The following is a 26,813-nucleotide window of genomic DNA, read 5'->3' as shown; positions in this document are numbered from 1 at the left end:
ATTCACAAAAGCTACTTGTGTTTCATTCCTTAGAGAAAAGTTGCATTTGGGTTGAGTTTCTATTCCAGCTTGATAATAGGAGAAAGAAGAATCATTGTCTCTTTCAGATGGGATCACTACTATAAATAATTCCCCTAGCTCTTGGAAACCGCCTCATTATTATTTTACATTTTTATTCAAATAATTATATCCCATTTTAGTAGGCAAAATTTCTCTGAGATCAAAGTTATTTTTTTTTCTCTTTTTGTGTAGAAACTGCTGCTGAACTGTGCCTAGTCTTGAGGGACATCTGCAGATTCCCACTGTAATTTCCCTCAGTTATTGGGAATTATCTTACTTTTATACTCTGGATTGCACAGTAATTCTGATTCAGTGTTGGAAGGCAAAATAGTTTTCCCTTCTATTCCTTGCTTTCAGTTTGGAAAAAATATCTCTGAGGAAAGGTACCATAATAAAGTTTTTGTTAATACATGTTTCAGTTCTTATTTAGTATCTTAAGAAGAACTTGAGATGCAAGTAGGACTTTGAGCCTTTTTGGCTGAGGATCTCTATAAAATACTTCAGTAGTCCAGGTCATTGAAATAAAGTATTTTTTTCCCTCTAGCACATTATATTATTAGCCTTGTTTTTGTATTCTGATTTTTAAAAGCAGTGATTGATGCACTTCCCTAAAATGTATGACTCCTTTTTGTATAACCACACTCTAACTCTTTAATGCAAACATGTCTCCCAGACAGCAAACATGTTCTATATTGTAGTCATGATGGCCATCGTCCTGTTGAGTTTTGGAGTGTCACGAAAGGCAATCCTTTCACCAGAGGAGCCTCCTTCTTGGACTCTGGCTCGAGATATTGTATTTCAGCCCTACTGGATGATGTTTGGAGAAGTTTATGCTGGAGAAATAGATGGTAGGTACAGTACAGTTCAACAGCTTAAATTTAGTATGTGTAGAAACATGTCTACTTTGGGCTACTACAGTTTTGACAAAATGTTGAGTCTATTCTTTCTCAAACAATTTTGATTACAGTATACAGATGTCCTTAATAAGTAATACTGCATTAATAAAAGTGAAAATATTAGTGTCTTTGTTAAAGGCTAAGCTTTATAACCTTCAGATGTAGCTTTTCAAATGAAGTATATTACAAAGCTCAGATGAAAGCACATAGGTACTAATTCTAAGCTAGTTCATGGCTAGGGAATCTGGCAATGTAATGAATTTCCAATTAAGTGAATCCAAAGCTTCTATTTCTTGGAGAAAAGTCTACAAAGTTGCCTTAAGCAGAGAAATAATAAAGGGAAAGCTGGAAAGGACAAATAAGAAAATATATTTCTCACCATAATAAGAGTTATCTGGCATAATTCTTTAACAGATAAACAGTTGAAAAGAGAAAAAAATATAACTGATTAAGGTAAATAGGAAAAATGCTTTATCTTTAGTATGGCTTTGACTTTTTCGTGTAAGAAAGGAGAGCCAGGCACCACAGGAGGTACTTGAGCATTACAGATAGAAGGCACTCTTGTGCTGCTCAGTGATGGGTGCAAGTAGACCAGTCCTTACTATAGGAATGTATAGGAATGTAGGCAGGCTAGATATAGGTATTTAAGATACATAGTTCAGCATAGACCCAAATCGTTAAAATAATTTAAGATGTTGCATCCATTATTATTACTGAAACAGTCACATAATGGGTATGTATTTGGATTATAAAAGTCTAAATTCTTGTAATGAAAACACACCATTAAGTTTCACAAGTTAATCCATCTAATCATGTATTAATGCTAAATGTGTAGATATGTGTCACTCCTGAAATAAGGCTACAATCTTTCTAATAACTCTATGTTGTGGAAATGTCCTGAATTTAGGGCTGCTGCCCTATAAAAGTGCTGCTGCCTTTTAAATTTTCCTCAAAGGTATAGAATTTGATTAATTTGATTAAAAATTTTAAAAACTGAAAAGTATTTATTTGATAATTTAAAAATATTAAGAGGGAATCCTTAATTTCTATGATTTGTTGCTTAATCTCACAAATGTTTGTAGCCATATAGCCTTATGCACATTAGTTAATATGATCTTTTAGATCTCTAAAGGAATAAAACTACAATACTGATAAAGCAGTCCTTGCACTGTGTCGTATCTACACCTTCTGAATTGCAATGAAAACTATGAGGCAGTGGTATCATAAAGATTCTCAGATCTCCTTTATGTGGAGGTAGACTTTGTAGTTGGAAATTTTATAATGTGTCTCTCTGAAAGTAACAAAGACTATTCTGTCTCCTGCTGAGTCAAATGAGGGGCACATGCCATTTATGTGCTCTGCTCTGATTTTTGTGCTAACCATGCTCTGTATGTCCTTCGCTTTCAGTCTGTGAAACAGATGAAGACTGTCCTCCTGGCTCCTTCCTCACGCCCTTCCTCCAAGCTGTCTACCTCTTTGTGCAGTATATCATCATGGTCAACTTGCTAATTGCTTTCTTTAAGTAGGTACTGTGGTATATTGCTACAAAAGCAAACCCAACTAATAGATGTTCTGCTAGCACTTCCACAAAAGCCTTCAACCAAAAATGCACCATCAGAGGCATGCTGATGGTGGTGTGTTCCAATCTTCCTTTTGAATTATAAAAAAGAACAGTGGAAGCAGGACAGTGGGAGGAAGGGGGTAGTGAGCAGATACCTGAACTGTTTTGCCATAAAAATGGAATCTGACTGTGAAAGTGAACAGCTCCAGTGGGCAAACAAGAAACCTTAGTTAAGCTCTGAAGTAATTTGTCCTTTATTCCTGAAAGCTTTATTTGTTGTACCAAGATGCCTGTTGTTTGGTGTAATTTGATATGTTCTAGATGGAAATCTAAGTGCAGTGTTTTAAAATATCTGCTTATTAATGTCTGCTGCCAGAGTAAGAAGAGCCTTTTTAGTAATTCCATATTAATTCATAGTAGTTCTATAGTAATTTTATGGTAATGCTACTATTTCATGTCTTGACAGGGAAAGCTTTGTAGTTGATCAAGTTCTGCAAAATATTAGTAAAAAGCAGTCTAACCTGAGTAGATAATTTCTTTTTACTAGTGTTCTATTATTTCTGGGGAAGAAGAAGTCAGCTGTAGGTTAAAAAATATTTCAAATGAAGAAATGTAGTAATTAATATTCAGGAAAATGGCATTATCAAAACTCATTCCATTCCCACTTCCAATTAGAAATCCCTTTCCTGAAATTGTGGCAAGGCATTTATTTTTTTTTAATACACATCTGTGAATTTGTGATTTGAATTATGTCTAGATTTTAACCTTCAGCAATGATGATATATTAAAACTTCTGCCTAGTGATTTGATTGTTCCAGAAGGGAGACCAAAAATGGGTATGTGCAATATATTTAATTATGCTCCCAGAAGCAAAGCTGATATTTGTGTGATTATATGCTAGGTGTATAGAATGATGGTGCAACTGAAATTACAGTACCAGAAAACCTAAAGTTGCTTTCCTGTGTTTGGTTCGATGGTAATAGGTTTGGGAATTTATTCAGTGCAACAACAGTGATGTTTAGTGTCATCATGGCTCCAAAGGGTACCCTGCAGGAGAATTGCTAGTGGAGCCACCTCTTGCAGCAAGTATTTTGTGTAAGGGGAGCACACTAAAGAGCAGAACTATTTTGTTAACACTTTTCCCTTAGCCTGACTCCTACATTTAATCCAGTCCAAAAAGGCAGACAGTATTGAATTCTCAGTTAGGCTATGTATTAAAGTTGAAGTAATCTGGCTGAGATTTCAAAACCACTTCAGGGATATATTTTGCCCAGTTCCCATTAATGTGAATGGGAATTGGATCTCCAAATCTGTTAGACAGCTTTGAAGATCTCATTCTCAGTGCACTAGCTGCAGGCACATGCTGGTGTTTTGCTAAATGGAAGTTGCTAAGCTGATTTACCTCACTTGAGGATTGGGACTTCTCTTCAGCGTCAAATGAGATCTGTAGACAAGCATCTTGTGCAGTATTGGGAATATTCCTCACAGGAATATTTTACCCACATTTTTCCTTCTGTTTCTTTTGTCAGTAATGTTTATTATGATTTGAAATCCATATCAAACAAGCTCTGGAAGTACAATCGGTACCGCTACATTATGACCTACCATGAGAAGCCATGGCTGCCTCCACCTTTCATCCTCCTGAGCCACATTGGACTCCTGATAAACCGCATCTTCCACCATCAGCCCCCAAATGAACTGGATCAAGAGGAAGGCGATGTTGGACTAAGTAAGCAGAACTAAACTGGGGACCAAAAGAAATGGTCGGTTTACAAGGTTTTGCCAGCCTCCCCTCAATTTGTAACTCAGTTCCTTGAAAAAAACCCCAAAATATTTCTTTGGGTAAGACACAGATTTTATTTGCAAAACTGAATTTGAACTGTTTGTCTGAGAATTCTTATTGGAAAAAATGTCCAGGGGAATGCTTTGCTTTGTATATTTGGCTTTTCCTCTGCTACATACTGTGCATCAGTCAAGATACTTTACAACTCAGAAATGAAAGGAAGTGACAGCAGCTCTTTATTTAGAATACAGTAGCCTTATTTTGCAAGAAAATAAACAATATGGAAGGTACATTTCTGTACATTTTTCCTTAAAAGAACAACACTTCCTTTTTAATTTCCCAGAGAAACTAGCTGCAGAGAACCAGTGATGGCAGAGGCCAAGAGAGAGGTTAGAGGCCACCCACATTCTCAATTCATCTTGCCCTTTGTGCACTGGCTCATCACTGCACCTTAGCCCCACCTTCACCCAACCTCAACTTGTCCATCCCAGGGTCCTTTCAAATTCCTCTTCAAGGCGAAGGTGCCCCTTGGCAGCTCCTGCAGCTCTGCCAAGGGCAGCCCTAACTATTGCAGTGAGGGGATCACAACGTGTTGGAAGAGGAATGAATGGGGCTTGGTGTTTGGTGGGGTGACACAGGGGAATGGGGAGGAAGGGAGGCTGGAGGCTGTTACCTAACCTAAAAAAAGCACTGGGGAATGTTGGTGCATACAGTTATACAGCCTCATCCTTTCTGATGCGACGTACAGCCTTGATATCTTATAACAGAGATGAACAGACCCTGCCTAGGTTGTGCTTTGCTTAGGATTTTCTGTGCTGAACATGAATCCCTGAAGATATCTGACACGCTCACAGGTGGTTAAAGAGTTTAAAAATGGGCTTAACTAATCAATGCTGAGCTGCTTTACTGCTGCTCCCAGGCTCAGCTCCTCCATCATGACTGGATACATCATCCTGCCTTTGAAGTACCATGGCTTATTTTATATGCATGCATCATATTAAGTCACTGACACAGCATAGATGGTGTCTTACTTGTAAGGTGCATTAGGCTAAAGAAAAACTGAAACACTGCTTACCACATCTAAAAGTCCTCAGATAGAAGAGAGCTTATGCCTTGCCTACATTTCTCTTGGACTTTTTTCCTGTTTATATACCTTTGTGTCTCTTTTCTATATGCCTGTGCACTGCTCAATAAATTTCTTGTAATTAAATTTTGGTGTGGTTATAATTAACTCGTTTTAGCAATAAGGATCCACTGCCACCCTGTGGAAAATCAATGAAAATACTGACATAAAGAGACTACTTAGAGAGAAGACCACGGATGGGTTGGGTTGGAAAAGAGCATAGAAGGTGATCAGGTCTTGTTTGAAGTGAGAGTGGGGCCCCAGAAAGCTGTAGGGGACTTCCCTGCTGAGCTGTGTGTTGCAGTCAAGTACTACATGCTTGTAGCAAAAACTGCTATGTTGCTTGGCACAGATACCCCCCAAGCAAGTGCAGTGAAGACTGGTTTGTGAAAAAGGAAAGAAAAGGGAGCTTGGAAGATGTAGAGTCTGGATCAGAGAAATAGGTTTCCACCCTACGTGTTTCTTTATACTGACTTAAAATCAATCTGTTCTCTCAGAAGTCTTCTTGTGATAGGAGATTAGCAACATAAGCAGCCCAAGCTATATAGTTTTAAACTTTCCTGCTTCCTTTATTCAGAACTGTACCTGAGTGATGAGGAGTTAAAGAAACTCCATGACTTTGAGGAGCAGTGTGTGGAAAAATATTTTCATGAGAAGAACGAAAGCTTGAGTTCCAGCGACAGTGAAAGGATCCGTCTGACAACAGAAAGGTGGGTTTACTTCACATTTGATCTCTTTGTATACCGTTGTCATATAAAAAGAATTTGGTAAGCTAGTGCTTTTGGAAGAGTTTATGGGCACTCTGAACATGGAGAGCAGTAACATGCATAAGCCTTGCTAATTTGATGGAAATATAATGTGTCTGAGCTGCATGGGAGGCAGGCTAAGAAATCTTGCTGGCAGAATTATATCCTCAGAGCTGTGTGGGATGCAGAGTTAAAGGGGTGCAGTAAAGTGTTTTACTTTTGCAAACCAAATAGCATCACAAAAACATGCCAGAGTATGGCATACAATGCATATTTTTATTTAAAAGCTTGGAAATGTAGGAATGCAGTGGGAGTAATTCTTGTAATTAAGTATAACTGCCGTTCACAGACATAACCTTATAACTGTTGAAGCATTATCTGCAACAAAGTGTTGTGGTTTGCAAAACATCAACACACAGCTGTCCATGGGGTTTCAAAACTGCCAGTATTGGCCTATTTTAGTTTTCTATGGAAATCAACTGTAGATTTGCCGTTAGATTTAATGGGAAGAGTTAAAGAAGTGAGCACTGTTAAAAATCTTACTGAATGCCATTACTGATGCCATCTAATAATTTTGGTTTTGCCTAGAGAAAGATAGCCCCTTAATCTCTGCCTGTTCATAATCTTATTTTCTGCATACTGAAACAAAACACAAAAGCAAAATGAATGTCCTCTAGAAAAGAAATAAAATAAGTAGCTTTGTTCAAAATCTGCAGAATCATTTACAGCAAGAAGATTTAATTTAGTGGATAAACATAGATCTGGAAAGGAATTTTTTTCTGAGTGCAAAGGTGAAACACGCTTCACAGCATTGTGTAACATTAATACAACACATTAATTTAGATGAATACCAGTCTTTGATTTTATTCAGCTTAGTTTAATACTATAGCTTTTAGTTACTCAGTAACAAAGGAAAAGAGCAACTTTGGTATATTGCTGAAGCTAATTTATCATTGTCTTAGTGACAGAGCACTAGAGAGAGTATCTTTGGGAAAAGTAAAGATTTGGTTGACAAGTTATCATTATAGTCCAGGAAGTTCTTGCACTATTCCCTAGGGATTTCAAGACCATAAAACAAGGCTTTGCTTTTCGGTCAGTTGAATTTCACCTGAAGATAATTGATGGCATCAGACATAAAGTCTGTTCCCGAAGGCTGAATAGATTGTTGAGAAGACCGTTTTCCCAGCACTCTCCAGTAACAGAGAGATGCAAGAATATCTGTAGGTTTGTGTAAACCTTGTCCTTCTTGCTTGTACAAGAAATGTAGAAACATGGGGTTACTGGCTGCCCAGAACTATACTTCACAGCGTGTTACATTTACAGCAATAGCTGATGCAACATTTCCAAAGCTGTGACCTGCTGCCCATGGTGTAGTAGTTCCGTGACAGTAAGTACTAAGAAAGTAGCAGTTTTTAAAACAGATATTCCTAAGGAAAAAGCCTGTTTCCTTATAAACCCCTGGATACTGACCCAGTAATCTGAATGACATGTTGTAAATCTGGATGGGTTTTGTCAAATATAGACATTTGTGGGAAGGGAAGCCACCATTAAAAAAAAAAATCAAAGGGCCGTCTGAAACACCTACTTTTTGTAATGTGTTAATGGCTTCCTTCAGCCCCTGGCAAACACAAATAAAGTTCTGTGTTTTGGTATTGTAATAATCTTTTATTTTTCCATCTAGAGTGGAGGAAATGTTTCTGCAGCTTAAAGAAGTGCATGAGAAGGTATATTATATCAAGGAGTCTTTACTCTCCCTCGACAGCCAGATAGGACACTTGCAAGACTTGTCTGCTCTGACAGTGGACATCCTGAAAGTGCTTTCAGCTGTAGACACTTTACAGGAGGAAGAAGCCTTACTGGCTGACACAAAACATCGAAGCTGCAGGAAGCTGCCCCATAGCTGGAGTAATGTGCTCTATTCCAAGACCTTGAGCAGCCTTGAGTGTTTGTGTGACAAGAAGTACCACTACTACAGCATGCCACCTTCCCTTTTACGGAGCCTGGTAAGGAGTCAGTGGCCGTCAGAGTGCACAGACCACATATGGAGGACTGAGAGTAAAAAAGTTGTAGAAGACGGCTCTCGAAAAACAGAAGCAGAAAGTGATACTCTCACTTCTGGAGTATCCTCTGAGATGAAGTCAATGCCCAGATATGGACAATTTTTACCACTGCCCTCTGACCATCAGGGAGGGTCTTTTTCTGAGAAAGTCACCCTAAATTTTTCCTTTTTGGGCACTCCTGCTGAGTACAAGGACAATGCATTCAGAGATGAACTGCAAAGTAGCATTGTAGTGCAGCAAAAATTGCAGAGTGTCAGCCTCATTGGAAAAAAGCCAGAAGATTATCAATGGAACCAGGTTAATTTGCCATCAGAAAAGGCTAATGCCATAGAGACTGCCTGTTCTCGTGGTGTCCAGCCATCACTGGCTATTGAAGAGACTGTAGCAACCTCCTGTGATGACTGGGAAAAAAATGAAGGTGGTTATGTGAATTGGGGATTCTCTGAAGGTGACGAAAAAGGAGTTTTCAGCTCAGAGAAGAAACAAAAGAAGGCTGAGTGCATGCATTCCATTTATAACAGTGACTGCAATTGCACAGGTACTCCTCCCAGGAATGTCCAGATAAGAGAATCAAAGTCCTTCTCCTACAACTCTGACAGGTCACGTCACAGCAGCATCATTTCACAGAACAAGCTAAAACGTAGCACCTCCTTCTGGATCAGCCCACTCTGGAGGGAATGGAGTTTCTGCAAGACCAATATCTTGCAGTCCCCTAAGAAAGAAAAAAGAGGGAAAACCGTCAAGGCCATAAGTGGTAATTATAAAACATTTCACCTGTACAGTAGCTTTGATTGGGGTGCCCAAGACATTATAAAAATGTTTTCTTTGCACCTGGGAGATACTGCAATTGAGGGTAGTAGTGAAGAATCCTGAGTTACACCACCACTTTCTCTGTATTGGCTCTAACTGCTGTAGGCAATTTCTGAAGTGTGCCTGGTCTTCCAAGCTGCACCACACCTATGTGTCAGTCACTCTGATTCTCCCCATCTCACATGATCCCAATGGTTGTGGCTACAGAGCTGGGGTAGCAGAAGGGCTGTGCTCCATCTGGGGAAGCTTTCTACCCTGGATATGCAATGCAGGAATTGCAGGAGCCAAAATAAAGTACACAATCCCTAGGAGGTATATTAGCAGTATCATAGATCAGGTGGAACCATGGAGACTGAAGAGGTAAACATTTTTATTAACAGCTGAAAGCCCTCTCTGCCCACCACCAAGTTTGCTTGCCAACAGCTAAAATATAGCGTTATGAATAGTAATGAGATGATGGATGGTATTTGTTGGTTTATGTTATGATGGTGCACATCTTTGCATTGGAATACATGAGTATTAGCCTTGGGTCTCTCAAGTCTTTCTCAGCTTGCTTGGGATATCTACCAGCTCTCTTAAGAGATCTCCTAGTAAACAAAGTTCTGTAGTTTTATGGTGTTTTTGACTCTTTGTTACAGAGTCTTTAGGATCCAGTCATCTACACTACAATGAGTTATCAAAAGCAAAACTACAAAACAGAGATGGAAAGTTTGGTAGAGGAAAGAAGAATCAAAAGCCCCTTCAGGTGCCGGTATGTTCAGGTGCAAGAGAATCACATATTCCCAAGCTGTGTTTTTCTTGCATTAAGACCATTTCTGCAGTGCAGCTTAATTGAAGATGTTTACATTTAAAATGCTGCATGCAAATTGGGATGACTCCTGTGTGTTTGGTTTCAATTTAATTTTCCTTCCATTTGATTGTGTGGGATTTTAATTTGAATGCATTGAATGCTAAAGACTTTGCCAGACCATATACCTGAAGTGTTACTGCTTTTACAGAGAAAGGTGTCAGTCCTTTCACTTCAACTGTCAGGAGGACCTGAAGAAGCTTCATATGATCTAGAACAGACTGAAGGAGTGGTGAGCCAGGTGGTTTAAAGCTCTGAACAAGTCAGGCCTCGTAATTCTGTATCCTGTATACAAGAGTCCTGCAGTGGTTTTTTTGAATTCATAAAACATTTAGAACTTTACAGTTGATTGTGTCATACGTATGGCACAACTTTCACAACTATTTATATATGTACATATATAAAAATCTATTTATAAAGTTATGAAGAGATTTCCAGGATGTTCATCAACTGTAAAGAGTTACTTCTGTTAAATGAGATGAAGACTTAAGGCCAATTTTCTTGCATTAGATGCTAGGGTCAGCAACATCTCTTAGGCTTGGACTGTGAAATCGAGTACCTCTGAGTGTACTCTGAGGTAGTTCAGACTTCATTTTAAAAAGCTGCACTGCTACAACTTGCATCAGTAGTAATTGCTAGACAAAAGCACTGTGTCCTCTGCAACTTGAAACAAAAATGGGAAAATCTGTTTCTCAGTTGGGAACAAGTTCAGTCGGCACTGCAGCAATGCTCTGAAAGGCCATGTCATGGGTTATCAGAGGAACTGCAGAGGAGGTAGTCATCCTATAAATCAACTGTCATTTTTTTTGTGTGATTTGCTCAGGTGATTACAGTGGATGATTGTCCTCAGAACACCCAAGTGAGCTCAGAGCCTGCAGAGATCAATGTCTGGGATGAGCAAGAGAAGCAGAGCAAGAACTGGCTCACTGTCTCTAATTTCAGTCAGCTAAGTATGTGGTGTTTTGTGGATGGCGAAATTCAGAACAGCTTTTAAAAAGAAGCAGTGAATAACAATTCATGAATTCAAAGTGTCGTGCACCACTTTTGCATTATGGTGTAATTTTTAGTTAGAATTGGGCTGCAGGCACCCACAGCTTGGTTGTTGCCTTGTCATTGCAGATGGGAAAGAGGCATAGGTTGGATCGAGGGTCAGTTAAATCTTTCCAGGAGTGCTGCCTGACTCCTGTGGGAGATGGCAGAGTAATAATCCTCAGGAAGAAGTGGCAAGCAAGGAGGATGATACCCTTATCTCCTCTCCTGAGGTATTTTCTAAAGTGGCATCCTGACTAATTGCAAAAACAAACTCTCTGGTGAATTTCCCAGGGCATTTACACTCACAGGCAGTGCTGCCGTATTGTATCTGCTGGCAGATCCTCTGCATGCATTAATCATTACTCATTGCTCAGAAGCACATTCTCTGAAGGGAAGAAATTAATTCTGTATAGTCTCTGTTGGAATGAAAAGGGAATAGTATTACTCTTCTTTGAGAAATTTTCCAGATCTTTCGTTCCCAGAAACCCTCTGCATAGTTCATCTTAACTTTCAGCTTTTCTGTGATGCATCTCACTGGCTTCATCCTGCAAGCTGCTGGGAGAAACACCAGGCAATGCTGTGACTCACCACAGCGTGGTCTGAAAAGAGCTGCACTCCTCTGAAATCCTGCTGACACAGAATGTAAACAGTCTTGTTTAACCCTGTGAAATTTTGTTATTGCTTTTATAGCCTGTTATGTGTTTGCTGGGCAGTTCGGTATATTGTTGTTTATTTTATAGCACTGCGTAGACATTTAGTTGGTAGCAACAGAGCTGCTTGTTTACACTTTGGAAATAGCTGACACTTGCTCTTTTGGCTAGGTTTGGAACGTCGCAATTTCATGCATCAGAAAATGAAATATCAAGATATGGGTAGGCATACCATACCATTCTGTGATTACCTGAGGCATCCTCAAGAGGTAAAACCTAAGATTATACATCCTAGTCCATAGTTTTGGCAGGGCCATGCTCTACTGTGGCTCTACTGGTGTCCCTGGACTTTCCATTATGTGTTCTTTGCCATGAAGTTCCTCTTGAAAGATGAGGAACTTAGCTGTGTGCAAGAAAATAAATAATTTAGCAGCTGCTATTACTCTATTAAGGTTATGAAAGTAGCATAATAAATTGATGAATCACAGAATGGTTATAAGTATGAAGAGGTTGGTCACAAATGGTATGTGTGGATGTTTCATTAAGCAACAAGTGAGCACAGGTCTTGAACCTCTGGATGGAATTGTTTAGAAAAGTGAAATAAATAGCTTTGTAGCTAACTTTCCAAAGTTTATTCTACAGCACTCAAAACTGCAGATCTTTCACAGATAGTTATTTCTTGCTCAGGGGGGCTTAAATATTGATAATTGCAACATTTAGATTTCTTAATCGCTGTCTAATAAACACAGCAACTTATTATTTTTCAGAATTAATTTACAGCTTCATAATGTGAAGATCCTCTCCCTATGTAATTAAACATAGGCTCATTGACTTTTATGAACTAGATGATTTTGTATTTCCTGAAGCCTGGATTATAGAAGCTTCTACCTGTTTTAAAACAGTGTAGCTGCTGGACGAAACTTTTTCTTTCTCTAAACTGCACAGGGGTATTCTCAGCAGTGTAAATAGCGTTGTAGAATTTGAATTCCAAATACGATGGAAAAGAACTTAAATCTTCATTTTAAAAATTGCAGGCTTTTGTATGAAAGAATGAAGAGAAAGGGAAATAGAAATAAATTTACTGATTTTGTAAATAGCTTAGAGTCTAAATCAGTAAATCTTTGAAATCTTTGAAATCTTTGTCTGACAGAAGGTCAGACAAGCAAAATAAAGGTACAGCCACGGAAACTGTGAAGGACCCAAGCAATCCAACACTTCAAAACTCTCATTAAGATGCTTTGAGTAAAATTCAAGGGTGGCATTTTAACGATCTCAGAAAACTCATCACTTCCAGAATGCCATCTTCAAGTTATTTATTCTTCCATGATACAGCCTCCAGAAGCCACTAAGTGGCTCTCCTTAAGACCTGTCTGGGTTATGAGGGCTTATATATATTGTTGAAATGTAACATTGTTGCTTCATCCAAGTGTTCCCTTTGGAGTATGATCTGTTTTAAAGAAATTTTTTTTCTAAAGTGGTCATTCTTGTATTTACCCACTGATCACCAGTGGTTCTGAAATTTCTTCCTATGAGTTCCAGGGAGCAAAGTAAGGGTGTGTATAGGAAAGTTTTGGGTTTGTTAAAGATTTTTTAAACTGAGAAGCAATCTACAAGTGAAATAAAAAACCTGTGACCTAAGTTTTAGATAATATTCAAAGCTAAATTCTACTTAAATTATCTATAAATTTAGTTGTCTTCGAATTTTTTTTGAGGATTGAAATCTTCCTTGCTACTAATCAGAAATATAATCCTCTTTCTGACTAGCAGAAGTGGAGGACCCCAGCTGGCTCAATTTTCCCTAATATACCTGCAGGTTTAAAAGACTATTTGAGTACATCTGTAACTATAAGACCTCAAAAATAAGTGTTCTAAATTTCACTGGAAAGCTTCACAGTGTTATCTTCTTCTGTTATAAAGGCTTAGGGTGCACATTAGTTTCAGCAATACTAAGGCCTATCCCTAAATTGGAATTTTCCAAAATAGGCTTCTCCAAAACTGGCTGTATTAGAAGATCCTTCACATGCTTTTGTGAGCTTATTGAGAAGTAGGCGGGTGCCTGAGTATTATATTCAAAGTTTGGAGACAGCATGGAAAACTGTAATGTGAACAGACCTGTTTCATTTCAGTGCACATATGGCAATGCTGTGATTTGCCTGCCTGTCAGTGTCATTATTCATATAATAAGGATAACAAGTGTTTTCAAGACTCTATCTTTTTGAGTTATTCAGTGTGTATATGATTTTGCCAGTAAAAATATCTCTCTTCTTTACAGGGTTTGAGTAATAGCATATTTGGCACCACCAAGAAGAGTAATCTAAACAGGAATTCCATGTATGTATTATTAGCATTTTAAGGTATTAATCACATCTTTTAGAAAGAAACTTGTATACTTTCTGCAGGTTTCCACTTCAGTTCTGCAGTATACTTGGAATGAGAAATTTATGTGAAATTAAAAGTTAAGTAAATTCAGGCTGTTTAAGTTTCTCTGAATGAAGCCTTATTGATGGAGATAAAGGGGATCCATTTAAACAAACTGTGTATTTTTAGGTGGATTAGACACTCCTTTTTAGTCTAACAACAATCCAGCTTTCTAATTCAATCACCAGGATCACCATAGCATCATTAACTAGCCATTATTCCAATCTAGTGAGCATGAAAAATTGCATCTGCTTTTACTGTGCAAATTGCATGTTTCAGTTTTTTAATAATTAAAATGTTAGCAGCTTCTGAAAGCTTCTCTTATTCTCTGATTAAACTCTTTCATACTGAGTCTGCAAATTAATGCAATATTTAGCTTGGGTTTTATTAATAGGTTTTCAATAGCTATTAAGCTTTGATTATACTTAGTGAAAGTGTACTGATTTCAAAAGTGTTTTCAGTTTTATTGTGGGCTGTTTAAGTTTTTTCTCCCAACTTGACTGATCATTATCTTAATTTGGGGGTATTTTTACCACGTGCAGTGCTGTCTCAGAGTTCCTTTTCCTTTTCTTTCTTATTTTCATCAAATCCTCTTATATCTTGCTTACCTAGTGACACTGTGGTTATGGAAAATAAAACACACTAGAAAGCTGTCATATCCCATGTGATTTCACCATGAGAAAAGGAAAAAGATCTGTGGTTTTTACCCACCCTGGGCTTTTTTTTTTTTTTTTTTTTTTTCTATTTTTTCTATTTTTTCTTTTTTTTCGTCATTTTGTCATTTTTTTGTCATTTGCATGAAGCAGGCAAACTGCATACTTACCAGCAGAACTTACAGGCCTTTGAGTGGCCTGGTTCTGTCACTGAGTCTGTTATCTTCAGTGGGATCTTGCTAGTCGGTGAGGTGATTCACATCCACTCTCTTCTGTAACAAAGGCTGCTTAAACATTAATGCAGATGCTGTGGTTTCTACAGTCCTGATAATCTGAAGGACCATCAGTTTAAAAAGCCTGCTTTGTGCAAGCAGTAGTAATGTTTGTAGCAAGTAGCTATGAATTCATCTCAACACTGAATGAAAAATAAACATAATGCATGTGATTGAAGTAGTCTTTAACAGATACTGTTATTGCAGTGTAAATTATATGAACACTAGTTCATATAATTGTAAGAATGGCTCAACAGAGAAGAGACACAGAAAAAGAAACATGGATAAAAATGTGTCTATTCTTTATAACAGGTTATTTACTAGTTATTGTAGTGAACAAAGGATTATGTTGTTTTACAGTTGCTGATCAAACCATTGTGAGTTTTGCCTTCTCATGGGTGACTTATCTTTAGATACAGCAATGTTAGCCTAATTACAGAAATTTTGGAGTAAAATATAAAATGTTTGTCTTTTAAACAGGTTGAGAACCTCAGAGGAAACTGACAGTAAGTTTTCAGTTGCTTGTCACTCATTTTAATTCTGAAAATCTCACTTTGAAAATTCTACAGTACAAAATGTAAAAGAAAGTTAATTTACTAGAGGTGGAAGGTTACAGGAAAATGTTCAACTATTGTTTCATATGTTAGTCACTAGTTTGTACTTTAATGTGAAATATTTTTAATATGAACATGTTTTTCTTGGGATACCTGAAAAATCTTACAAGTAAAAAAAAACCAAATCCATTTTTACTCTAGTCTGCCCAATAACACTGCCCTTTTCAGCAGGAAGAAACTTTTTTTAAGGTGATGGTGTTGCTTTTATTTCTGGCAGTCTAAGAGGTCATGTGAGTTAAAGCAGGGTGTGTACCTGAGGATCCATTGTGATACAAACATTTTTCATGTAGGCTTGATTTTTCAAGTTTCAATTCCTGTGTGTAGTTTCCCTGAAAATATGAAATTAGTGAAGGATTAATTTATTATGAAATGGCCAATGATGAAGTTCAAGGTTGTAGCAAGGAATTGCTTTGTTCCACAAAAGTGGAGTGTTGGCTAGCTTCACTTGTATTTGTTGCCTTTTAGTCTGTCTTCCAGTTTTCCTCTGTGCCAGTTAAGCTGATAGAGGCTGAGCAGCTGGGCATCTCTTTCTTTTTGAGGCTACCTGTGATGCAGAAACAAGTCTCTCTTAAGATTTATCTCCCCTTCAAGCACTGCTCATTCTAGGTCTGTCTGTTCACAAAAAGCTGCAGTGGAGGAGGACATTCCCACAAGCATCGTGAGTTGTGGGGTTGCTCTCTAGAGTGCACCATTGCTTTGATTAAAATCCATTTTTCCCATCCTCAAACGAAATGACTTAACCCTCATCTCCCTTTTCATGCCTGTTGTTTTACTACATATAGAATGAAAGAAAACGAGTCGAGTCCAGTGAGAAAGGGACCTTGAACCACCAGGGAGACTCAGTTGAAACATTTTCCCTTCCACCAACATTTCTTTGTGGTTTTTTTATTTAAGGTCTCTTACACTAGCCAATGGAATATAAACAAATAAAATACGTGGAGAAGAAAATGTAATATTGAAAATAGTCTGATGAAGATTTGGTTCTGATTATCTCATTTTTCAGAATTAAAAATAGTATAGCATATGTATTTTCTGAAATCTAGCATTTTGAAGGATGGTTTTCCAATAGAAAAAAAGTGTTTCATCTAATAAATGGCAACATACTCATTAATCTTGGCTTTATTAAAAAAGCTTTTTATGAAACAAAGATTTTTGGACCAAACTGATCCGGTTGTACCTGCTAAATATGTAACAACAGAAATTCTTTCTTTGTTTATACTTTAACATAATTTAGATGCTGTGGGTTAATGGGGCAGTGTTATTACCACTTTGATGTAACATTATAGTTAATAGAATGCTTAATGACTGAGGGAGGCTCTGAAGTAGCCTCCCTCAAAACATGCCTCTGGGAGGCTCTGAAGTATGATGGACAGCAAAGTGCTTTTAATGTCCCAGATGTGTACCTGGCTAAGAGGAGCTACATGTCCTTGATGTTAATATCATCTCACCATTTCTCACCATTTCCTTAAACAAATAAGTCATCTGGCTATAGTACCATGATAACTGAAATCTGCCAATATACTGTACAATATAACATAATTAACACCTATTAGCAATTCTCTTCTTTAGAATGCTGAGACAGTAATTCTGATTAATCTGTTTCATGACTAACCCTGGGATGGAAGGAATTAAAGAAACCCCATGCATTTATCTCTGTTATAATAATTAACATAATGATCCTTTAAACATTATTTCAGACACCTTTGCCTGCTTGAAAACATCTCAAGATCTTCATCATCACTACTCAGGTAAGCTGGAAACACCAGAAAGATAGCTGAATAATGTAACAAATTTAAAAGAACATTAGTTCTTTCCTTGTCATTGTCTGTGATTTTTACTTCAAAGAGTTGCACAATTGCCCGCTGCTAATCTGGGTATTTCTGGCAAATCCTGAGTAGAATGTAGATAATTGCTTTCAAAATATCAGTAAAAACAATCAATTGAGCTCTGAATCCTGGGGGTGGCAGAAACGACACTAATTTGTTTATAGCTGCCACTTCCCCTCACACCTCCGTCATAATTTCTGGAGTTGTTTTCTTCAATTAACTGGTCCTGTACTACTTAATCTGTGTTTATATACCTGTGTAGTCCTGGAAATCTGGCAGGGAATAAATAATTTGGATGCTAATTGCCTACAGTCCTATCTTTTCCTAAACTAAATTAGCACATGTTTTCCCACAAGACCTGGATTTCAGTTTTTCTCAGAGAATTCTGGAGATCTTGCCAGTAGAAGTCTGTTGCCTACTGAACTTGGCCTCTTTTAAAGGGAAGCCTAGGATAAACCTGAAGCATTAGCAGCCTTCTGAAGTTCAAAAACCTATGCATTTTTCACTGGAAATTACACCTCCTTGTTTGTAATCAGTGTACAGGAGTCATTTTTCTGACATCGTGGTATTGTTGCAGTGGTTAATTTGGCTCTTGTCAGGCATGCCATTTGTGATTAGGTAAGAATTTTAGCATAAATGAAAGTGGTTTCCTTTATGAGTTGACAAACATCTCAAGAAGTTTCCGGTGCAGGCTTTCTTTCCTCAGGAAGATTGTGATAGAAGTTAGCCATGTAAGCCCAAAAGTTTGATGCCTGCATCATATATCATATTTTTGCTATCAAATTGTGCCAGCAAATGCAGTTCTGCCTTTCTGCACACCCAAAAGAACTTGAGTTTTGACCCAAGTTAATCAGCTCTTGGAAGTCCACTGCACATTTCTTCTGGAGGCTCTGGAGCGGGTGCTGGCAGGGTCTGGAAGGTGGCGTAAGTCTGGCTGCTCCCCTGTTCACATCCTTATCTCTGTTATTCAGTTATTTCTTGACTAGAGCATGCTCCTAGTGAGACATCAAGGGAGGATCTTGATTTTCAGTCCATGCTCCAAAACTGTTTAGGTATATTAACCAATGCCTGTTGTATTTGAAATACATAAATAAGACTCGAACTGGAGTCTGTAATGCAGATCTTCTCAAACAAGGACCCTCAAATGAGGGTTGGAATGCTATAGGTCCCCTTTGTTCTCTTCTTTTGGGCTAAATAATCTCTTTTCTGCTCAGAGAACTAATTCGAAAAAAGAGGGCTAGAAGGTATCCAAACTCGAAAATTTTTCTACCAGGGCTTTTTGGTTGCTCTGCAGAAAAACACAGCTCTGCTGGGGTTCACTCTTTGCTTTGGACTCTGGTTTTGTCTTCAGCCACTGAACTGAAATTAGGCAGTCAGCACTCTAGCATATGAATTGCCTTCTTTTACTAGTCTTCACTTTGTTGCTTACTTTTTACTTTGCACCTCTCTCCTCTTCCTGATAACTGAGTCATTGTGAAGAGAAATCCTTAAATACTTAGTTGGCACTCTGAAGTTTTGAAGAACTTCAAAGCTTGCCTGAGAAACAAGCCACGAATTAGGGAGAAATAATATTGTTACTGATGTTGTTTGGCAAGGAGCCCAGATGAAGAAATAAGGCTCTGTACAAGGCAAGCTTGGATTTTCCTGTGATGCCTTACTAAATCCCCAGGTGCTTCTGAGCCTGACAGATAGGCAGTAAGGGCAGCTGGGGTCAGTGCATTTCATTGGCACAGTGTGAGTGTTGCTGCACACTGGAGATGGCAGCAGGAGAAAGAAGCTGCAGCCCTTGGTGGAAGGAGGGGGATGAAGACTTATCAGAACAGACAGGATGCTAGGAGCTTATCCCTGTTTCCTTAGAATAAAGGAGTCAATGAACTGGGGCAGAGCAGAAGCTGATGTTTGTGAGATATCATGGGTGTGGAAACAGGAGTTGCTAGCTGGGTAGAATAGTGATCACATATGACACAGGATCACTCTGCAGCTTCCTTGGCTTTGTACACTACAGTAAAGCTTTGCCATATGTTTTTGAAACTCAATCAGCTTGCTGTTTTTCAGTATAGTAGTGAAATCTCTATTGTTTGCAGCTGTTGAAAGAAACAACTTAATGAGACTTGCTCAGACCATACCATTTACACCAGTCCAGCTCTTTGGTGAGTATCAAATTCCTGGTTATTTTTTTGCTTCATAAATAGTTTGTTTATTATCTTTTCAAAGACTGTGTTTCAGAAATTTCATTGGATTAATTTCAGCAATTCTTTTCCATGAGATGAACCAGAATGGAATTGTGGTCATGCAGTAATTTAGGGACTTCTGGGGGTCACTAGGTGCAACTCTCTGCAGCCAGTTCAGCTCGTGTTGCTGAGGGCCTGTCCAATGGCATTTTGAATATGTCTATGAATGGACATTCCTCAGCTTTGCAAGACAACCTCTTCCCGTGTCTGACTGACTTCACTGTGAACCTAGTATTTTTCCCAGTATATCTTGGAATTTCCCTTGCTGTAGCTTGTATCTGTTGGCATTCACAAGGTTGCTGTCAACCTCATCAATGAGTCTCACTCCATCTTCTCTATATCTGTCATTAGGATGGCTCAAGACAGTAAAAAGATTCCCCTTAACTTTAATACCTACATTATCTCTCTTTCTCTCTCTCACACACATGCATGTGTGTGGATATAGCTATAGGATAACCCATCAAGAAGAAAACCAGGTGTTGGCTGAAAGGTCGCTACTTCTGTACCTGATACAGAAGACTTCAAGTGTACCAAAGAAAAAAGAACTGTGCTGTAACTGAAGAGTGGTAGTGAATAATACATAAATAATTTGCAAGTGTTCTGAAATTAGTGTGCAGCATTGGCTAACAGCAGCAGAAGCTCTGCCTCTAGACACTTGAGATCTACATGCCTTTTTTTCAATGGGTAGAATATTTTGTCTTACAGCAACTAATTGCTAATACTTGCAGCATCACAGTATTTCTTGGGACCAGATTGCTGCAGATAATTAATATAGCTATGAGCATATTGAACATTCTAGTCTTTGAAGCTCCCAAGAGACACTTTTCTAGGTATTTAATTGTCAAAAGATAATAAAATGAAGAATTAATGTAAGATTAAAAAATGTGTCTGGTTATAGTATCTTTAGCGTAGGACTTTTATATAAGATATTGGCTTGTCTCATGCTTTATTACAAATGTAAAACGTGCACAAATCGTGGTGTTGGACATCATCTACATTTGTGCTACCTGGTGAAGGTAGTTTTGTGAGCAGGGAGGAAGTCTTCAAATCTGAATTCAGAGTGTCCTTTGATAAGCCATTTTTTGCCATTTTGTAGGTGTAGTCACCTCATCACACTTGCCAGTGAAAACCTGTTTCTTTTAATAACCATTGTCAATAAAGTTACTTGCAAGAAGAAAAGCCATGTTTAAAAATAAGCTCACTTTTCTTTTAGTTTACAAATGATGGCAACAGAAAGGTGTCTTGCTTACAGCTTGCCACTGAGTGAAAAGTCACCAGGTTTTGTTCTGTTTTCAAAAAAGGCAAAGTGTAGTTTAAAACAACTGAACTGCCTGTAATTTGCTTTAGCTTGCTCCTATAGATTTTATTTTCCTGTGAAAAGTCATGTCCTTTTCAGTCTAATAACCCTGGCTTCTTGTGCCAGTCACCACTTTTGAAACAATTCAGCTACCTGTTTCTGTCAAAAGGTGGCACTCTCTAGCTCTTTAATTTCAGAGTCGGTAATTTACAAGCTGTTAAGTGTTGTTTGCCTTATTCTTTTGATTTTTCTTTATGTGTGGTTTTTTTGTGAGTGTTTTTTGATGTTTGTTTTATTTTTATTAAGCACCATTAAAAGGAAAATTGATCATTCTACGAATCTTGATTAATTCTAAACAAGTCTTACTACTATTTTCCCTTCCACATAAATGCATAAACACAGGGAGCCATACTCAGGATATTTGAAGTTCCTACAATGGAGATAAAATGTTAACCCTTTACAAATATGTAATTTTAAAGGTCAACCATCTTTAAATACTTGGAAAGCTGTAGCAAATGAAATTGAGCTATACAGACCAAAATGTCAATGAGCTTTTTTTTATGTTCAGGAGATCTTTCGTTCATCTTTTTTTAGAGGCTTCGTGCAAGCTCTTTTGACCTCTTATATTAGCTGTCACACTAGATCAGCAGAATTTATGTAGTAAGCAACTTAAATTTGGGCTGGGGAAATTTTCACACAGAGGAACAGTAATGATAAAAACCTCCCTTTTAAATTATGACTTACAAAGGTTGGAAAAGTGTTATGTTATTTTAAGATACCAAATAAAAATGCACTTCTCTCCTGTTTCTGCAATGTGTGAATTCTCCTAAGAAAACTTCCTTTAATTTAAGCTGGGGAGGAAGTGACGGTCTATCGACTAGAAGAAAGTTCACCAATGAACCTTGATAAAAGCATGTCTTCCTGGTCCCAGCGTGGGATGGCTGCTATGATCCAAGTCCTGTCACGGGAGGAGATGGATGGAGGTCTCCGGAGGGCCATGAAGGTCATTTGTACTTGGTCTGAGAACGATGTACTAAAGCTGGGACAAGCATTTATTGTGAAGTCTTTTCTGCCAGAGGTGGTTCAGACATGGCAAAAGATCTTTCATGATGGTACAGTGTTACATCTCTGCCTGAGGGTGAGTTCAGACCTCAAGGCACACTGACAGGTCTAGCCTGATGTGCCTTAAGTGTTATACTTCTTACATTCTTGTGAATGTCTTCAGCATGGTAGACATGTGCTGTGATGTCATCTTTTGGAAAAGAAAAAGGTTTTGAGGGAAATGTATTTCCTGCTTTTAAACAGTATGCAATCAGGTGTTTGGGTTTTTGTTTGTTCTGAATAACTAACAGTACCTTTCTTCATGAAAAGGAAAGTAATGTTTATAGCATTATTTTCTTCAGGAGATCCAACAGCAAAGGGCTGCCCAGAAGTTAATCTATACCTTCAATCAGCTGAAGCCTCATACTATTCCCTATACACCAAGGTAAAATCCCTGTCTTTAAGTATTAGGTACCAAAGTTTTATCTTCTCAGCTGTGTCCCTGGTCTAGTACAGCCTTCTTTTCCATAGTGGGTTTAGCATAGCTGCTGCTTACACTGTTTTGTGACGATAGTCTATCAACTTTTAAAGAGGAAACATAAGGAGCTTTGAATTTGTCTTTATAGATATGTGTGATGACAAAGTAATCTCCTTTATAATGCTGTTCCCTAAACTTAGGCAAGCATTTCCTTTAAACAGTTAACATAAGATGATTTGATATAGGTCATTTTGTAGTGGGCTGAAGTAAATCAGTTTATGCTGTTTGTCTGTAAACTATAGTTTCTGATCTAGTGCTTTGAGTTACCAAATCAAGAAAGCCTTTGTGCTACCCACCATTTGGTACTTCTTGCTATTCAAAATGTTCCATCTAGGGAAGATGTGTCCTCCTTTTTGGTATATTTTCTTTGCATCATTCTGTATGCTGACTGTGAGGCTGATCGTTACCCTGCCAGCTCCTGATAGACAGCATTTATGTCTACAGGTTCCTGGAAGTTTTCCTCATCTACTGCCATTCAGCAAACCAGTGGCTGACCATTGAGAAGTACATGACTGGAGAGTTTCAGAAATACAATAACAACAATGGGGATGAGATTACTCCCAGCAGCTTACTGGAAGAGCTGATGCTGGCCTTCTCTCACTGGACCTATGTGTATACCCGAGGGGAGCTTCTTGTCCTGGATTTGCAAGGTGACAGCTAGCATGGGATCACTGTTTGAAACCCAATGAAAACAATTCTCTCAGAAGAAAATTTAATACTGAGGAGTGGACTAAATTCTGTTTTCATTTTCATACTGGAGAAGCTCAAGAAACCCTGCATATCTATTGTGTGGAATTGATAAATGAGTATCTGCAGAAACACTCTGGATTAATATAGTTGTAATGGAAAAATAATTTGGTTTCAAATGTCTAGGCATTATGAGCAGAAGAACAGGTAGGCAGTGTGCTGGATCCTTTCATCCAGCTCCAAAAAAACCAGTCCACATCAAAGTTATTTTTGTTTTTAATTAAGATAAATAAATAATACAGAGAATCAAACAAACCTATGTATACCTGCACAAATGACATAGGTGTATATCTGTCAGAAGAGTGAAAACAGCTATCTGTTTTTTTTTATATGAATAAATCTAAGCAGTTTACATAAGATTCAATCCTTAATGCTATTCACAGTCTAGTGACTCCTTCAAAGAGCATGTGATCTCTTCACTGTACATGTGTAAGTGGGAACATGGCATATTTTAAAAAGATAAAACAGTTGACAATGTTCAGAAGATGAACAACACCCATCAAACAGTATAAACACTATTGTTTGTCATTTCTGTCAAGGCAAATGTGTATGGGTAGACAGAGACTTAACATATTTACATTTTACAGCATCCAGAAGCTGTGAATTACAAAAAGACATGCTTATTATGCAAAATATGCCTATAATGCCATCTTCGCCTTCATTTGGTTTTAGCTGCACATGAAAAAATATATAGAAAAGTAAGTGTGTCTTCACCATAGCCTACTACAATTTGTGTGAAGTTTGCTTGAGTTTATTATACAGCTCTCGACAGTTCCAGATCAACTGTGTTGGCTCAAATGTAGATAATTTAAACATCTATGTAAATCTCATTAAGACTGGAGCTTCAGTTTCCATCTCAAACAAACTGAAATCTGCTCTAGTGTTGGCTTCATGTTTATCTTCTTGTAGTTCTCTAATCTGTAGTTTAGGAAAGGTGCAAGGGCAGCTCCCCTTGCGGTTCTAATAGCATTAATCTCTGTCAAAATTTACTGTATAATACCAAGGCCATCTCTGGGTACATATGACTAATTTCATCAACTAAAATTGCCTTCATTGAGAAGTATTGCAGTTGGGAGGTATTCCAGTCACAATATGCTATTCAGATAGTCTGCTATTTAGATAGTCTTTACTGGTGTTCATTGCAGAACATAATCTTACCGTCAGTGGCCTATTGAAATGAAAATAAGTGCAGATCAAATGATCATAGGCACTTTTCATAACTGTGAAAGCACAATGATTTCTTCCAATATAAGAAATTTTTTTTCTTGTAAAATGGCAGTATGTTGTCAGTTTGAGGAAATCTGCAATACAGGCATCAGCATTCATGTATCATAATGAAATTATTTATTAAGAATGCTTCCATGGCCACACAGAAGAAAAAAAAAGCATAACAGACCCAAGCATTTGCAAATCATGAAGTTTTAGCTTGTTGTGTGTGTTGAACCTTAAAGAGAATGTGTATCTGATAGCAGATCTGTTAATATCTGATTAATCCACATCTTATTAATGCTTATACTCCAACCTAAATAGTATTTCTAGGGCTGGTCACTGTTTTGTTAGTGCATTTGTGTGAGCCTTCCATCTGCATATAAATAACCCTCAAAGCAGCTGAAGCCATGAACACTTTAGCTGTGAAACTTTATGATCTACAGACAAATTTGACAATTACATTTTTAAAGTTTCAGATTATGAAATTATTACTACCTCTCTTTGTAGCACACATTGTTGATTTTCTTGTAGGTGTTGGGGAAAACCTTACTGATCCATCTGTGATTAAACCTGAAGACAAAAAGTAAGTTTTTCAGATGAAATTGTCATTCATTTCAGATATTCTGTCACCAGTCTGCAAATTCAGAGTGTTTTTTGTTTCGTGTGAGAAATCAGTTATTTTTTCCATGGTCTTTGGGTTAAATGAAAGAATGATGGCACATCCTCTACTGTGCTTTGAAGGACTGTGGGCTTGCAGGCTGTAAATATCCCAGCTCCAAACGTGGTGCGGAGAACCTGTGGTGTTGCTGTGCTGGGAGCACAGGAGTTTTGCAGGGCTATGCAGAGAGATAAGGAATAGGAGACAGAAGGGCCTGTAGATCTTTTCACAGATTTGGACCGAGGGAGGTAATGAAGAATTTAAGTGTGTCAGTCCAGTTTGCCCTAACTGGTAGGACACAGTTTCATGGAATATATGGGGCCACAGTGGCTTCTGAGGATGAGATGAGGGCCTCTGGATCTCTAGTCTTTCTGATTGGTCTTAGTGGTGCATTTAAACATACTTCATGTTACAATTTCAGAACTGAGCTATGGAGATGGTAAATCATGCATGGAAAGTCACAAAAATAGAGAGACTACACAGAAGTAGCAGTCTTCCTTCATCCATCAAATTTCAGAACCAGAACCATGGCTATTCTCCCATCCTGTGACCTTGCTTCTTGCTGATATTTGCTGTAATGAAAGGAGAAGCAGTGGTGTTGATGGCTGGTGTCCTGCAGGATCCTCTTTTCTGGGTAGTCTCTTAGTTGTGCTCTGACATTCCTGCCCCTTCACTGATCTGTGCTCAATTCGGCTTCCTCTTGCTTAGTTTGCAGCATCTGCTTGAAGGAAGGAAGATATAACTATGAATGGTCTAACAATGAAAAGTACAACTAACTGTAAAAACATAAGATGACTTCCCTAGAATTGAAAAAGTTATTTTTTGGAAGCAGGTTCTTAGTTCTGGGATCACTATTAACATTTCATTAATAGGATTAGTACTAAATGGCTGTATTAATCTTGTATGAATGTTTAAATATGAATGGAAGTGTATTGGCCATATAATATTTATTTCACAAGCAACATAAAAAAATATGCTGAGCATCTCACAGTAGCAAAGTCTTTTCCTTAACTAGGTCATAGGACTGTGACAAAAGCATAAGGATAGCTTAGAATAGAGAGATAGAGAGGTCCATTGTGTATTTATTCACTAGATTTTATCAAACATTTTAAGGTATTTATGTAGCTGTATAAAAAAGTCTTATCTGAAACTGTTCAAGTGGATTTTTAAGATCAACAGACGTATAAACTGTAATAGTTATTACTGAAAAGTGTAGCCAGTCAATTACCTCCTTACTCCACATGGCAGCTCAGCTTATTGTCTTTAAAATAGGAATAATATTTATCTACGTTGCCTTGAACCTCATGTTTAATAGTGCTCTTCTGGATTACTTCTGTGTTTAAGTAATTTGGTCATGCTTACGAACATTTGGTCATTTTGTTGTTTTGTTTTTTATCATCTGTAAATCAGTTGAGTCCTTGATAAAGAGCAAGAGTTGATTACTTAATCAAAACCATCTTTATTTTCTTATGTTCAGGGAAATCTTCAGAACAGTAAGTTGTGAAAATATATTGTTTTGATTCAGGGATCTAAAGAAATAAGGCAGTGAAACTGTGGATGGATTCTGCAAGCAGTTAGAAGATACACAATTCTAAGAAATACTTCCTAAAATAGTAATAACCGTAGCAATGTAAAAGCACTGTCTTTACTCTTACCTTCATCTGCTCAAGATGAAGCAGATGAAACATTTCTGGAAAGAGAAACATTTCTGGAAGTAGCAAGATCTGTTTTAAGTTTGCAT

At 37.8% G+C, this 26,813-nt stretch overlaps 1 protein-coding gene across 5 annotated transcripts in view; it reads left to right on the top strand.

Moving 5' to 3' along the window:
- Window positions 1-26,813, top strand: part of TRPM6 (transient receptor potential cation channel subfamily M member 6) — a 91,448-nt gene that overhangs the window by 60,436 nt on the left and 4,199 nt on the right. For 4 of the 5 annotated variants that reach the window (XM_071729895.1, XM_071729894.1, XM_071729893.1 and 1 more), the window contains 16 exons: window positions 734-908; window positions 2,364-2,478; window positions 4,047-4,246; window positions 6,001-6,133; window positions 7,851-8,983; window positions 9,678-9,790; window positions 10,710-10,836; window positions 11,740-11,837; window positions 13,841-13,899; window positions 15,392-15,417; window positions 17,223-17,273; window positions 19,436-19,501; window positions 21,731-22,017; window positions 22,283-22,365; window positions 22,903-23,108; window positions 24,946-24,997. In XM_071729895.1, the coding sequence (XP_071585996.1) occupies window positions 734-908; window positions 2,364-2,478; window positions 4,047-4,246; window positions 6,001-6,133; window positions 7,851-8,983; window positions 9,678-9,790; window positions 10,710-10,836; window positions 11,740-11,837; window positions 13,841-13,899; window positions 15,392-15,417; window positions 17,223-17,273; window positions 19,436-19,501; window positions 21,731-22,017; window positions 22,283-22,365; window positions 22,903-23,108; window positions 24,946-24,997 (2,924 nt within the window). Of the gene's footprint in view, window positions 1-733; window positions 909-2,363; window positions 2,479-4,046; window positions 4,247-6,000; window positions 6,134-7,850; window positions 8,984-9,677; window positions 9,791-10,709; window positions 10,837-11,739; window positions 11,838-13,840; window positions 13,900-15,391; window positions 15,418-17,222; window positions 17,274-19,435; window positions 19,502-21,710; window positions 22,018-22,282; window positions 22,366-22,902; window positions 23,109-24,945; window positions 24,998-26,813 lie in introns of those variants that run through there. The other variant, XM_071729896.1, reaches the window with a different exon arrangement.

Source organism: Heliangelus exortis, chromosome Z, assembly GCF_036169615.1.
Source record: "Heliangelus exortis chromosome Z, bHelExo1.hap1, whole genome shotgun sequence".
In the NCBI taxonomy this organism is placed as follows: Eukaryota; Metazoa; Chordata; class Aves; order Apodiformes; family Trochilidae; genus Heliangelus; species Heliangelus exortis.
The sequence above is the reverse complement of the archived record's forward strand: the minus strand, read 5'-3'. Positions and strand labels throughout refer to the sequence as shown.